General features: G+C 41.9%; 1 protein-coding gene across 10 annotated transcripts in view; it reads left to right on the top strand.

The window, feature by feature from the left end:
* The window catches only part of RUFY2 (RUN and FYVE domain containing 2), a 62,957-nt gene that overhangs the window by 42,413 nt on the left and 6,611 nt on the right, over positions 1 to 13,933 (top strand). For 9 of the 10 annotated variants that reach the window (XM_054436661.2, XM_063670550.1, XM_054436663.2 and 6 more), the window contains 2 exons: positions 209 to 303; positions 8,792 to 8,840. In XM_054436661.2, coding sequence (XP_054292636.1) covers positions 209 to 303; positions 8,792 to 8,840 — 144 coding nt within the window. Of the gene's footprint in view, positions 1 to 208; positions 361 to 8,791; positions 8,841 to 11,508; positions 12,057 to 13,933 lie in introns of those variants that run through there. The other variant, XR_010127503.1, reaches the window with a different exon arrangement.

Raw genomic sequence — 13,933 nt, forward strand, 5'->3', positions numbered from 1 at the left:
ATACTAGTCATCTTAAAAAATATCAGTAAAGAGATTAAGTAAATGGAAAATAGTTGATACATACAGCAGCTAGGAAAGAGCTTTGGACACAATTTGTTTCTTTTAAAAAGCTAAAGGATGTTTGTTTCTAATTAATGGTATATGTACAATCTGGAGTTTCTTGTTTCTTTCTTTTAAATTGCATTTTCTGTCTTTTATTGTTCTGAAGGAGTTCCTTAACCTCCAGGATGAAAATCAGCAGTTGAAAAAAATATATCATGAACAAGAGCAAGCTCTTCAAGAACTCGGCAACAAGCTTAGCGAGTAATTTCTTTTTTCCTTCAACTAAGTAGTCATTATTGACTTTTATAAAAGGTATAAGTGTGCCAAATCTATTAGGCAGAAAAGTTTAAATATAGGAAAGATATGAACTAGGCCGGGTGCGGTGGCTCACGCCTGTAATCCCAGCACTTTGTAATTCCAGGCCGAGGCGGGTGGATCATGAAGTCAGGAGGTCAAGACCAGACTGGCCAATATGGTGAAACCCTGTCTCTACTAAAAATACAAAAATTAACTGCTTGTGGTAGCGTGTGCCTGTAATCCCAGCTACTCAGGAGGCTGAGGCACGAGAATCGCTTGAACCCAGGAGGTGGAGGTTGCAGTGAGCTGACTCCAGCCTGGCGACAAAGCAAGACTCTGTCTCAAAAAAAAAGGAGAAAGATACGAACTATTAAACAAAACAAAAACTCTAAAGATTAAAAAATGAGACTAGACTAGAGAGATTTTATTAAAAGTTTTATTCATTTTAGTAGACTTAGCTTTGAATATTTCCCAGTAGATGAAAGCTAACACTCTTGTTCAATTTCTTCAGTGTCAGAGAATTCAGAAGTTATTAATATATTTTTCTCAGAAAAACAGAAGCTGAATTTTCAAAATATCCGGGGAGCTGTCTTTGAGATTGTTTTGAGAAGAAGCCAGCATCATGAGAACTGGAGGTAGTTTCATGCCTCCTGGAGACAGGGCTTAACTTCATACAGTTTGGTTTTGTTGCAGTAAAATGTCACTGGGATCCTGTAAAGACAAGAAGGAGGAATGGTGTTCTGCCTTTCTTACATTTCCTTTTTTTTTTTTTTTCAAAGACAGGGTCTCACCTAGGCTGGGATGTAGTGGTACAATCATAACTCACTGCAGCCTTGACCTCCTGGGCTCAAGCAACCCTTTCACCTCAGCTTACCAAGTAGCTGAGACTACAGGCAGGCACCATCATGCCCTACTAATTTTTTATTGTTTATAGAGATGGGGTCTTGCATGTTGCCCAGGCTGGTCTCAAACTCCTGACCTCAAGCAGTCCTCCCACCTGAGCCTCCCAAAATGCTGGGATCATAGGTGTGAGTCACTGTGCCCAGCCACATTTTCCTTTTGTTCCCCATAGTCTGTGTTTTGGGGTAGCAGCTTTGTGCCTGATTGAACATATTGCCAGATATTTGGAATAAGCTCAAGAAGGTTTAATTTAGTATTGAATGTACCACTGCCACATTTAAAAAATATAGTCACTTTAAATTTTTTTTATTTATTTTTATTTGTTTTGAGACAAGGTCTTGCTCTCAAGTTGCCCAGGCTGGAGAGCAGTGACGCAGTCACAGCTCATTGCATCCTTGATCTCTCAGGCTTACGCTATTCTCTTACCTCAAGCCTCCGGAGTAGCTGGGACCACAGATGCACACCACCATACCTGGCTAATTTTTTTTTTATTTTTTGTGGAGTTAGGATCTTGCTATGTTGTCCAGGCTGGTCTTGAACTCCTGGGCTCAGGACATCATCCTGCCTCAACCTCCCAAAGTGCTGAGATTACAGGTGTGAGCTACTGCACCCAGCCCACTTTTTTAAGTACAGAAAAGTAAAAATAAGAAAGCTACAATGTCTCATAATCTCATCACCTGTATAAATCTCTTTGATGTTTTATGTGATTAGAACATTCAAATAGCACAAAAAGGTTTAAGATAAAAAAGCAAGTACTTCCCTTCTCCCAAGTATTAATCTGCAAAGTTTAGCTAACCTCAAACAATTCTATTTGTAAACATCTTGTCATTTATTTAGATAGAATTAGTTATATGGACATATGTCATTTGTATATATTCAATTAAGTAGAAATCATACTAGAATGGAGACTTAGTTGCTAAAGGTGGGAGTCCATTAAGAGATAATGCAACCAATTTCCAAGGGCATAAGAAGGAGTAATTCACTAGAACCACAAAAGGAAATATTAGATCTCAAAAAGATAAAGCTGTTTTTGTCTTTACAGCTTTTCAAAGAACAATCTGCATTGTGGTTCCGATAAGCAAGATTTCAATTCCAATCTAGCATCCATTTATTGAGCACTTTGAGCCAGACCCTGTGCTTAGTGCTTATTACCTTATTTTCCATTTATTTATTGACAGACACTTATTGAGCTTTTACTATGTGCCAGGCACTATACTAAGTGCTAGAGACTCAACAGTGAGCAATCCTCACAATAAAAAATAAGCACATTTGCATTTACTAAGATCATAATGGTTTAATATTAAAACAATGGAATAGTAAAGTAAGGAATATGTGTTACTTTTCACCCATTCCCCAACTAATACTTTTTTTTTTCTTTGAGAGGGAGTTTCACTCTTGTCACCCAGGCTGGAGTGCAGTGGTGCTATCTCAGCTCCCTGCAACCTCTGCCTCCTGGGTTCAAGCGATTCTTCTGCCCCAGCCTCCTGAGTAGCTGGGATTACTGGCGCCCGCCACCACACCTAGCTAATTTTTAGTAGAGACAGCATTTTACCATGTTGGCTAGGCTAGTCTTGAACTCCTGACCTCAGGTGATCTGCCCTCCTTAGCCTCCAAAGTGCTGGGATTACAGGCATGAGCCACCACGCTCGGCCCCTCATACTTAATAGAGACTTTATAGTTGAATTACAGGCATGATCATATAAATGTCTAGATGTTGCCTTTACTTATTTATTTGAGACAGGGTCTCACTCTGTCACCCAGGCTGGAGTGCAGTGGTGTGATCTTGGCTCACTGCAACCTCCACTTACTGGGTTTGAAAATTGAAATATTTACTGTTATGGGCTTATTATTGAAAGATGATGACGATTATTATTATTGTTTTTTGAGATGGAGTCTCGCTCTGTCACCCAGGCTGGAGTGCAGTGGCACTATCTTGGCTCACTGCAAGCTCTGCCTGCCAGGTTCACGCCATTCTCCTGCCTCAGCCTCCTGAGTAGCTGGGACTACAGGTGCCCGCCACCACGCCCAGCTAATTTTTTTTTGTATTTTGGTAGTAGAGATGGGGTTTCATCATTTTAGCCAGGATGGTCTCGATCTCCTGATCTCGTGATCTGCCCGCCTCGGTCTCCCAAAGTGCTGGGATTACAGGCGTGAGCCACTGCGCCTGGCCTGAAAGATTATTTTTTTAAAAAAATTAAATAGAGACAGAGTCTCTCTGTGTTGCCCCAGGCTGGTCTCAATCTCCTGGCCTCAAGCAGTCCTCTCGCTTTGGCTTCCTAAAGTATTGACATTACAGGTGTGAGCCACTACATCCAGCTTGAAGGATTCTTTTTTAAATTTTTATTTATATATTTTATATGGAGGCGGGGTCTCACTGTGTTTCCCAGGCTGGTCTCAGACTCCTGGGCTCAAATGATCCTCCCACTTCCTCAGCTTCACAAAGCGTTGGGATTACAGGCATGAGCCACCACACCTGGCCTGAAGAATTCTTATAAAAATATAGATTCGGGCCAGGTGCTGTGGCTCACGCCTGCAATCCCAGCACTTTGGGAGGCTGAGGCGGGCGGATCCCTTGAGGTCAGGAGTTTGAGGCCAGCCTGGCCAACCTGGTGAAACCCCATCTCTACTAAAAATACAAAAATTAGCCGGGCGTGGTGGCATGTGCCTATAGTCCCAGCTACTTCGGAGGCTGAGACAGGAGAATATGTATATATTTCCTTTCAGGCTTATTTTCATTTCCTTAATTATTAAATTAGACAGTCTACTATAATTATAATTTACTCAGAAGAATAGTCAGTGTTTAGAGCCTTCCAAATCCATCTTTTTTTTTGAGATGGAGTTGTTCTGTCGCCTAGGCTGGAGTGCAGTGGCGCAACCTCGGCTCACTGCAACCTCCGCTTCCCAGGTTCAAGCAATTCTGCTGTCTCAGCCTCCCGAGTAGCTGGTACTACTACTATATATATTTATATATATATATATAGTAGTACTACTACTATATATATATATTTATATATATAGTAGTAGTACTACTATATATATATATTTATATATATAGTAGTAGTACTACCACTATATGTATTTTTATATATATATAGTAGTACTACCACTATATGTATTTTTATATATATATAGTAGTACTACTACTATATGTATTTTTATATATATAGTAGTACTACTACTATATGTATTTATATATATAGTAGTATATATAGTCGTATATATATAGTAGTATATATATATAGTAGTACTACTACTATGTATATTTATATATAGTAGTACTACTACTATGTATATTTATATATAGTAGTACTACTACTATGTATATTTATATATAGTAGTACTACTACTATGTATATTTATATATAGTAGTACTACTACTATGTATATTTATATATAGTAGTACTACTATGTATATTTATATATAGTAGTACTACTATGTATATTTATATATAGTAGTACTACTATGTATATTTATATATAGTGGTACTACTATGTATATTTATATATAGTAGTACTACTATGTGTATTTATATATGCATATATATGTGTGTATATGTATATGTATATATATGTATGTTTTCTTTTCAGGCTTATTTTGTATATGTATATATATGTATATAGGTATATATACAAAATCTCCTGCCTCAGCCTCCTGAGTAGCTGGGATTACAGGCGTGTGCCACCACATCTGGCTAATTTTGTATTTTTAGTAGAGGTGGGATTTCACCATGTTGATCAGGCTAGTCTGGAACTCCTGACCTCAAGTGATCCACCCACCTTGGCCTCCCAAAGTGTTGGGATCACAGGCATGAGCCACTGCGCCTGGCTGAGAAGGTATTCTTGTACGTTATGGTTATTGGAATTATAACTGATGCTCCTTTCTTTAGGACACTTAGGCAATATGTATCATAGAGAGGCCGTCTTTTTTGAGTTCATATTTATGAATAAGAGCATTTAAATCAAAAATCTATCAATACCAGTAAATTTTCATAAAGTATTTCCTAGGCCGGGCATGAGACCGAGTGTTGCTCTGTTGCCCAGGCTGGAGTGCAGTGGCGTGATCTTGGCTCACTGCAACGTCTGCCTCCTGGGTTCAAGCGATTCTCCTGCCTCAGCCTCCAGAGTAGCTGGAATTACAGGTGTGTGCCATCACTCCCAGCTAATTTTTGTGTTTTTAGTAGAGACAGGGTTTCACCATTTTGGCTAGGCTGGTCGCAAACTCCTGACCTCAGGTTATCCGCCTGCCTTGGCCTCCCAAAGTGCTGGAATTACAGGTGTGAGCCACTGTGCCCAGCCAAGAAAATAATTTCTGTGGTGAATATCATTAAGCCACTTTAATTCCATATTCAGTTTTTCTGTATAGCACAATTAAATCATCACTGTTGTGGCCACTATTCCCAACAGTCAGTTTTCCTGAGGCACATTTTGTAGATGTGAATTTAGCCAAGAAAATGTGATTATTATGTCAGTATTTTTACAGTGTGTAGTTTTACATTGATTATTTCCACTGTAAGAGTCAATATGAGGTAGGTGAAAGACTCGCACTTTGTTTTTATGTCTTGGAATGAAGAGCATTTTATAGGGCAAAGCAGATTTTTAATGTCCTGCTTCAGTAGTAGAGGCTTTAGTATCTGATATATCATTTGATTCAGAAATTTCATTTGTAAGAGAATTAATACTGTTTTAGTCATTCCAATTTTTTTGTTGTTGTTGTTGTTTTTTTTTTTTTTTTTTTTTTTTCTTGGAGACAAGAGTCTCGCTCTGTTGCTCAAGCTGGAAGGCAGTGGTGCGATCTTGGCTCATTGCAACCTATGCCTTCCAGGTTCAAGCGATTTTCCTGCCTCAGCCACCTGAGTAGCTGGGACTACAGGTGCATACCACCATGCCTGGCTAATTTTTGTATTTTTGATAGAGATGAGGTTTCACCATGTTGGCCAGGATGGTCTGGAACTCCTGACCTCAAGTGATCTCCCCACCTCAGCCTCCCAAAGTGCTGGGATTACAGGCAGGAGCCACCGTGCCTGAACTAGTCATTGTAATTTTAATAAACAACTTTTGTGGTGAAAAATTTGAAAGAAGTTGAAAGATCAACAGTAGATAATTATATAAACTATTTTATATTCTTTTCGTGGTATATACCAAGTAACCATTTACTATAATGATATGGCAGATACTCAGTAACAAGCCAGTAGCTGCAAGCTGTTCAGGATATATTGTGAAAATAGCTGGTTATGGAAAACTATGTAGATAATTATTCCATTTAAAATACACAGATATATAGAGAAGATTACCTCGGGGTAATGGGATCACAGGTAATTAAATATTGTTTTTTATAATTTGCATTTTCATTAACATACATTTTCTTTTTTAAAGAAGAAAAAAATTTAAATTATACCAATTGGGGCTTGGCACGGTGGCTCACGCGTGTAATCCTAGCACTTTGGGAGGCCGAGGCGGGTGGATCACCTGAGGTCAGGAGTTTGAGACCAGCTTGGCCAACACGGAAAAACCCCATCTCTACTAAAAATACAAAAATTAGCTGGGTGTGGTGGCGGGTGCCTATAATCCCAGCTATTCGGGAGGCTGAGGCAGGAGAATCGCTTGAACCTTGGGGGCAGAGGTTGCAGTGAGTTGAGATCATGCCACTGCACTCCAGCCTGAGTGAAAGAGCAAAACTCCATCTAAAAAAAAAAACAGTTATACCACTTGGTAGCAAATTGATTCCAACATATATATTTTCTTTTTTCTTTTTCTTGTTTTTTTGAGTTGGAGTCTTGCTCTGTCACCCAGGAGTGCAGTGGCACGATCTCGGCTCAGTGTGATCTCTGCTTCCCCGGTTCAAGTGATTCTCTTGCCTCAGCCTCCCGAGTAGCTGGGATCACAGGTGCCCCTCACCAAGCCCAACTAATTTTTTTGGTATTTTTAGTAGAGATGGGGTTTCACCATGTTGGCCAGGCTGGTCTTGAACTCCTTCCTGACCTCAGGTGGTCTGCTCACCTCTGTCTCCCAGAGTGCTGGCATTACAGGCATGAGCGACCGCATCTGGCCCAATATACATATTTTCAAAAGGTGGAAAAGTGCCAGGCTTGGTGGCTCACACCTGTAGTCCCAGCACTTTGGGAGGCCAAGACGGGCAGATCACTTGAAGTCAGGAGTTCGAGACCAGCCTGGCCAACATGGTGAAACCCTGTCTCTACTAAAAATACAAAAATTAGCCTGGGACTTATTGTGGGTGCCTCTAATCCCAGCTACTCAAGAAACTGAGGGAGGAGAATCACTTGAACCTACGAGGCGGAGGTTGCAGTGAGTTGAGATCGTGCCACTGTACTGCAGCCTGGGTAACAGAACGAGACTCCATCAAAAAAGTGGAAAAGTATTTGCAGCTATGTCTTCCACAGTATTTTCTTTTTTGTTGCTGTTTTTGAGAGACGGCATCTCAGTCTGTCACCCAGTCTGGAGTGCAGTGGTGTGATCTTGGTTCACTGAAACCTCTGCCTCCTGGGTTCAAGTGATTCTCCTGCCTCACCTTCCCTAGTAGCTGGGACTACAGGTGTGCACCACTGTTTCCAGCTAATTTTTGTATTTTTAGTAGAGATGGGGTTTCACTGTATATTGACCAGGCTGGTCTCGAACTCCTGACCTCAGATGATTCACCTGCCTTGGACCCCAAAAGTGCTGGGATTACAGGTGTGAGCCACTGCGCCTGGCTCACAGTATTTTCTTCCTTAGCACTTCTGTATTTGCTAGAGAAATAATGTGAATAATGGTTAGCATGTGCCCTTTGGGGTCACAGACAAGGGTTTGAATCCTGGCTCCCCCAGTTGGAACTCTGTGACCTCTTAGAAGTGACTAAACTTCATCAGTCATTTCTTCATCTTTAAAATAGGTTTTTGTGTAGATTACATGAGATTGTGTAGATTACATGAGATTTATGCATGCAAAGGCACATAGTAAACCTACAATAAATGATAGCTATAAATATTGTCATGATCACATGAAAATGCCAATATTTCTTTTTTCCTTTCTTTTTTTTTTTTTTTGAGATGGAGTCTCGCTCTGTTGCTCAGGCTGGAGTGCAGTGGCGTGATCTCGGCTCACTGCAAGCTCCACCTCCCGGGTTCATGCCATTCTCCTGCCTCAGCCTCCCGAGTAGCTGGGACTACAGGTGTCTGCCACCACGCCCAGCTAATTTTTTGTATTTTTAGTAGAGATGGGGTTTCACCATGTTAGCCAGGATGGTCTCGATCTCCTGACCTCGTGATCCGTGGGCCTCAGCCTCCCAAAGTGTTGGGATTATAGGCGTGAGCCACTGCACCTGGCTGAAAATGCCAATATTTCTTAAAAAGCAAGTTTTAAATCTAAAATATTTTTGCTTTAGGACATTTAGAAAATATAGGAAAATATGAAATATTCCACTAGCCAGAGAAGGCCATAAAAATCATATACTATACATAATTTTATATCCTGTGAAATACCAATACCTACTGAAATACTAAGTGTTCTATATTTAAATATGTGTACTGAAATTTGGACCTATTTGTAATCTTTTTAGATCAAAACTTAAAATTGAAGACATAAAAGAAGCCAATAAAGCATTGCAGGTGAGTAGAACGTTTTCCTAAGTGGGAAGGTATGTGAAAGTCTCCAATGGAAGGTAATGCCCTGTGTGAATCTAATGTATTATTAATGAACCCCAGGATATATAGAGGCCGAAGCACTGAATGAGGAGCTTGGATGCTGGGGGTTCAGCTCTTCCCTGTACCCCTAGAGTCACATTATTAATAACCTTCCTTTAGAAACTGACCTTAAAGGCTGGGCTCAGTGGCTCACGCCTGTAATCCCAGCTCTTGGGGAGGCCGAGGCAGGTGGATCATTTGAGGTCAGGAGTTTGAAACCAGTCTGGCCAACATGGTGAAATCCCATCTCTACTAAAAATACAAAAATTTGTCGAGTGTGGTAGTGGGCGCCTGTAATCCCAGCTACTCAGGAGGCTGAGGCAGGAGAATTGCTTGAGCCCAGAAGGTGGAGGTTGCAATGAGCAGAGATCATGCCCTTGCACTGCAGCAGCCTGGGCAACAGAGCGAGACTCCTTCTCAAAAAAAAAAAAAAAAAAAAAAAAAAGAAACTGACTTTAGAAATAATTTTGTTTACTTCCCTACAAAGTATGGCATGATAGAGTGAAATTGCCTATGAACTTGAGAATCTTGAGTTCCTATGCCAAGCAAGTCATGTGTCCTCATTGAGCCTCAGCTTCCTTCTCTGAAATAGGCTGATGATTCTGTGTAGGGTTGCTCTGAATATTGAGTAGGTTAATACATGTGTGTGAAAGTGGTTGGAACACTTTACCAGTATGGTTGTGAATGTGTCTGAATCCTTGCTACAACATAGAAGAAAGGACAGTGTCTGTGTGATCACTTCAGTGATAGGTGGCTTCCTACCCAACAACTTCATTTTTTAAAATCAAAAAGTGTTACATGATACTGGGTGTGGTGGTTCATAGCACTTTGGGAGGCCAAGGCAGGAGGATTGCTTGAGGCCAGGAGTTCAAGACCAGCCTGGGTAACATAGACCTTGTTTCTACTAAAAAATAAGAAAAAATTAGCCAGGTGTGGTGGTGCAGGTCTATAGTCTCAGCTACTTGGGAGGCTGAGGTGGGAGGATTGCTTGAGCCTGGGAGGTCGAGGCTGCAGGGAGCCTTGATCATGCTACTTACTGCATGCCAGCCTGGGTGACAAAAAAGTGTTGCATGAAAATCATTTAAAAAAAATTATACTAAAAAAATTTAACACCAAATAATATTAATAATAATAATAATGATGATGGTGGCAGTCTCTTGTTCTTCACTCCCTTGCCCTTTATCTGCCCTAGCTCCTGCCACCCAAAGGGAGCTACTTCCAGTTTTTTAGCTGTTTCTTCTGGCATTTATCTCTGTATTTCTAACTAATATTCAGTATGTACTATTTGCTCTTGATTCAGCAGTTTTAGACTTATATATTAACTTCGTCATATGGTGGATGAAGAGTTTTGCTCGCTCTCATTTTGGTCTTTCTGGTCTCCCAGTATAATTAAGTAAGGTTTTTTTGTGGCATTCATTTACTTTATATATATATATTTTATTTATGTTATTTTATTTATTATTTTTTGAGATGGGGTCTTGCTGTGTTGCCCAGGCTGGAGTACAGTGGCACAATCATAGTTCACTGCAGTCTCAAACTCCTGGGCTCAAGCTCTCCTCTTGCCTCAGCCTCCTGAGTAGCTGGGACCACAGGTGCGTGCCACCTTGCCTGGCTAATTTTTAAATTTTTTGTAGAGACAGTATTTGCTGTGTTGTCTAGAGTGGTCTTGAACACCTGTCCTCAGGCAATCCTCCGGTCTTGGCCTCCTAAAGTGCTGGGATTACAAGCATGAGCCCCCACACCTGTCTTACTCTGTATTTTTTTTTGAGACGGAGTCTTGCTTCTTCACCCAGGCTGGAGTGCAATGGCATGATCTCGGCTCACTGCAATCTCTGCCTCCCTGGTTCAGTGATTCTCCTGCCTCAGGCTCCCCAGTAGCTGGAATTACAGGCACTTGCCACCACACCTAGCTAATTTTTTTTTTTTTTTTGAGACAGGGTCTTGCTCTGTTACCCAGGCTGGAGTGCAGTGGCGCGATCTCGGCTCATTGCAACCTCCGCCTCCCGGGTTCAAGCGATTCTCCTGCTTCAGCCTCCCGAGTAGCTGGGACTACAGGTGCGTGCTACCACACCCGGCTAATTTTTATATTTTTAGTAGAGATGGTTTCGCTATGTTGGCCAGGCTGGTCTCAAACTCCTGACCTCAGGTGATCCACCTGCCTCGGCCTCCCAAAGTGCTGGGATTACAGGTGTGAGCCACCGCATCTAGCCCCTACTCTGAATTTTTTATTATGATTATTTGAATGTTGTTCCTTGTTGAGCCAGGTACTGTGATTATATTTTCTCGCTTGAAATACTTTATCCTTCCTCTGGAGTTAATAATTGTCCCCTCTTTTTTTTTTTTTGAGATGGAGTCTCCCTCCGTTGCCCAGGCTGAAGTGCAGTGGCACAATCTCGACTCACTGCAACCTCCACCTCCCGGGTTCAAGTGATTCTCCTGCCTCAGCCTCCCGAGTAGCTGAGATTACAGGCGCGTGCCACCTAATGTTTATATTTTTAGTAGAGATGGGGTTTCACCATATTGACTAGGCTTGTCTCGAACTCCTGACTTCGTGATCTGCCCACCTCAGCCTCCCAAGGTGCTGGGATTACAGGTGTGAGCCACTGCGCCCCTCTCTTTTTAAAAACAAATTAGTTGTATAACATTTGAGTTTTCTCATACCTTGAAACACCTCTATTTAAAAAGGCTTCTTGATAAAGTTTTCCACATGGTAAAATATATCAGGTACTTGGTTACGTCATTATTTTTTCTTTGACGTCTTGCCTCCAACTTCAAGAGTTCTCTGCTCTCCTGCTCATGTTTATTCTGGTCCTGATGTTTCCCTTTGCTGGTATTCTCAGATTTTCCTTTACCTTCCCCCTTTGTGGGAGCTCCTGTTGCCTGAATTCCATAACTTCTCTCTTTGTATACTCCCTTATTTTTGGCAACACATCTTTCAGTAGCTTTCTGAAAATGGTGAATGAAGATAGAGGTTGTAAGAATTTACACATCTGGAGACTGGGCATGGTAGCTCATACCTGTAACCCCAGTGCTTTAAGAGGCTGTGGTGGGAGAATTGCTTGAGGCCAGGAGTTTGAGACCAGCCTGGGTAGTATAGCAAGCCCTTGTCTCTACCAGAATTTGAAAAAAGAAAGAAAAGAATTTGCGTATCTGAATATACCTTTGTTTTCTCCTCACGCTTTTTTTTTTTTTTTGAGACAGTCTTGCTCTGACACCAAGGCTAGAGTGCAATGGCGTGATCTCGGCTCACTGCAACCTCCCCCTCCTGGGTTCAAGCGATTCTCCTGCCTCAGCCTCCCAAGTAGCTGGGATTACAGGCACCCACCACCATGCCCAGCTAATTTTTGTATATTTAGTAGAGATAGGGTTTCACCATGTTAGCAAAGCTGGTCTCGAACTCCTGACCTCAGGTGATCCACCCAACTCAGCCTCCCAAAGTGCTGGGATTACAGACGTGAGCCACCTTGCCAGGCCGTATCCTCATACTTTTCAAGAAGATGGGGCCGGGTGCAGTGGCTCACGCCTGTAATCCCAGCACTTTGGGAGGCCAAGGTGGGCGGATCACAAGGTCAAGAGATTGAGACCATCCTGGGCAACATGGTGAAACCCCGCCTCTACTAAAAATACAAAAATTAGCTGAGTGTGGTGGCACACACCTGTAGTCCCAGTTACTTGGGAGGCTGAGGCAGGAGAATCACTTGAACCTGGGAAGTGGAGGTTGCAGTGAGCTGAGATTGCACCACTGCACTCCTGCCTGGGCGACAGAGCAAGATTCCGTCTCAAAAAAAAAAAAAAAAAAAAAGAAGATGGGTGTGGAGGGCATGGTGGCTCATGCCTGTAAATCCCAGCACTTTGAGAGGCCAAGGCAGGTGGATCACAAGGTCAGGAGTTCGAGACCAGCTTGGCCAACATGGTGAAACTTCATCTCTACTATAGATACAAAAGAAAAAATTAGCCAGGCGTGGTGGCACATGCCTGTAATCCCAGTTACTCAGGAGGCTGAGGCAGGAGAATTGCTTGAACCCGGGAGGCAGAGGTTGCAGTGAGCCGAGATTGCACCATTGCACTCCAGTCTGGGCAACAGGGTGAGACTCTGTCTCAAAAAAAAAAAAAAAAATGTGTGGATACATGGATATTTGCCAAAACCATCATTATGTAAACTCTAAAAAAATGTTTTGTGAAATATGCATATGAGAATGCATATATAGTACAACTTAAAAACACTTGTGGGGCGGGGCACAGTGGCTCACGCCTGCAGTCCCAGCACTTTAGGAGGCCGAGGTGGGCAGATCACCTGAAGTCGGGAGTTCGAGACCAGCCTGACCAACATGGAGAAACCCATTTCTACTAAAAATACAAAATTAGCCGGGCATAGTGGTGCATGCCTGTAACCTTAGCTACTCAGGAGGCTGAGGCAGGAGAACTGCTTGAACCTGGGAGGCGGAGGTTGCGATGAGCTGAGATCATGCCATTGCACTACAGCCTGGCAACAAGAGCAAAATTCCATCTCCAAAAAAAAAAAACACTGTGTATCCTCTGCTTAGGTTAATGATAATAGAACATGACCAGTACCTTAGAAGCCTCATCTGCTTCTTGATTGCACTCTCCTCTTTATAGTATCTCTCCTGTATTTTGTGTTAATTAGTACTTTGTTTTGCCTTAAACTTACTACTCACATCTGTCTTTAACAGAATATTATCTGCTTTTCTCAGTTTTTTTATGTAGAAACTGGATTCATATGTGAGTTGACTTTTTTTTCTTTTCCATGCTGTTGACCAGCTGAAGGGTCTAGAACAGCTGTCCTAAACAGTTTTTCACATTCTGGATTTTCTCTGAATGTTTGTTTGTAGTGTTTGTTAACTTGTTCCTGTCTGCTTGTTGCCTGTGAACTGGAAGTTAAATCTAAAGCCTTGATTAGGCCAAGCATGGTGGCTCACGGCTGTAATCCCAGCCTTCGGGAGGCTGAGCCAGGTGGATTGGCCTGAGGTTAGGAGTTCGAGACCAACCTGGCCAACATG

The sequence above is a fragment of the Pongo pygmaeus genome, chromosome 8 (assembly GCF_028885625.2).
Source record: "Pongo pygmaeus isolate AG05252 chromosome 8, NHGRI_mPonPyg2-v2.0_pri, whole genome shotgun sequence".
In the NCBI taxonomy this organism is placed as follows: Eukaryota; Metazoa; Chordata; class Mammalia; order Primates; family Hominidae; genus Pongo; species Pongo pygmaeus.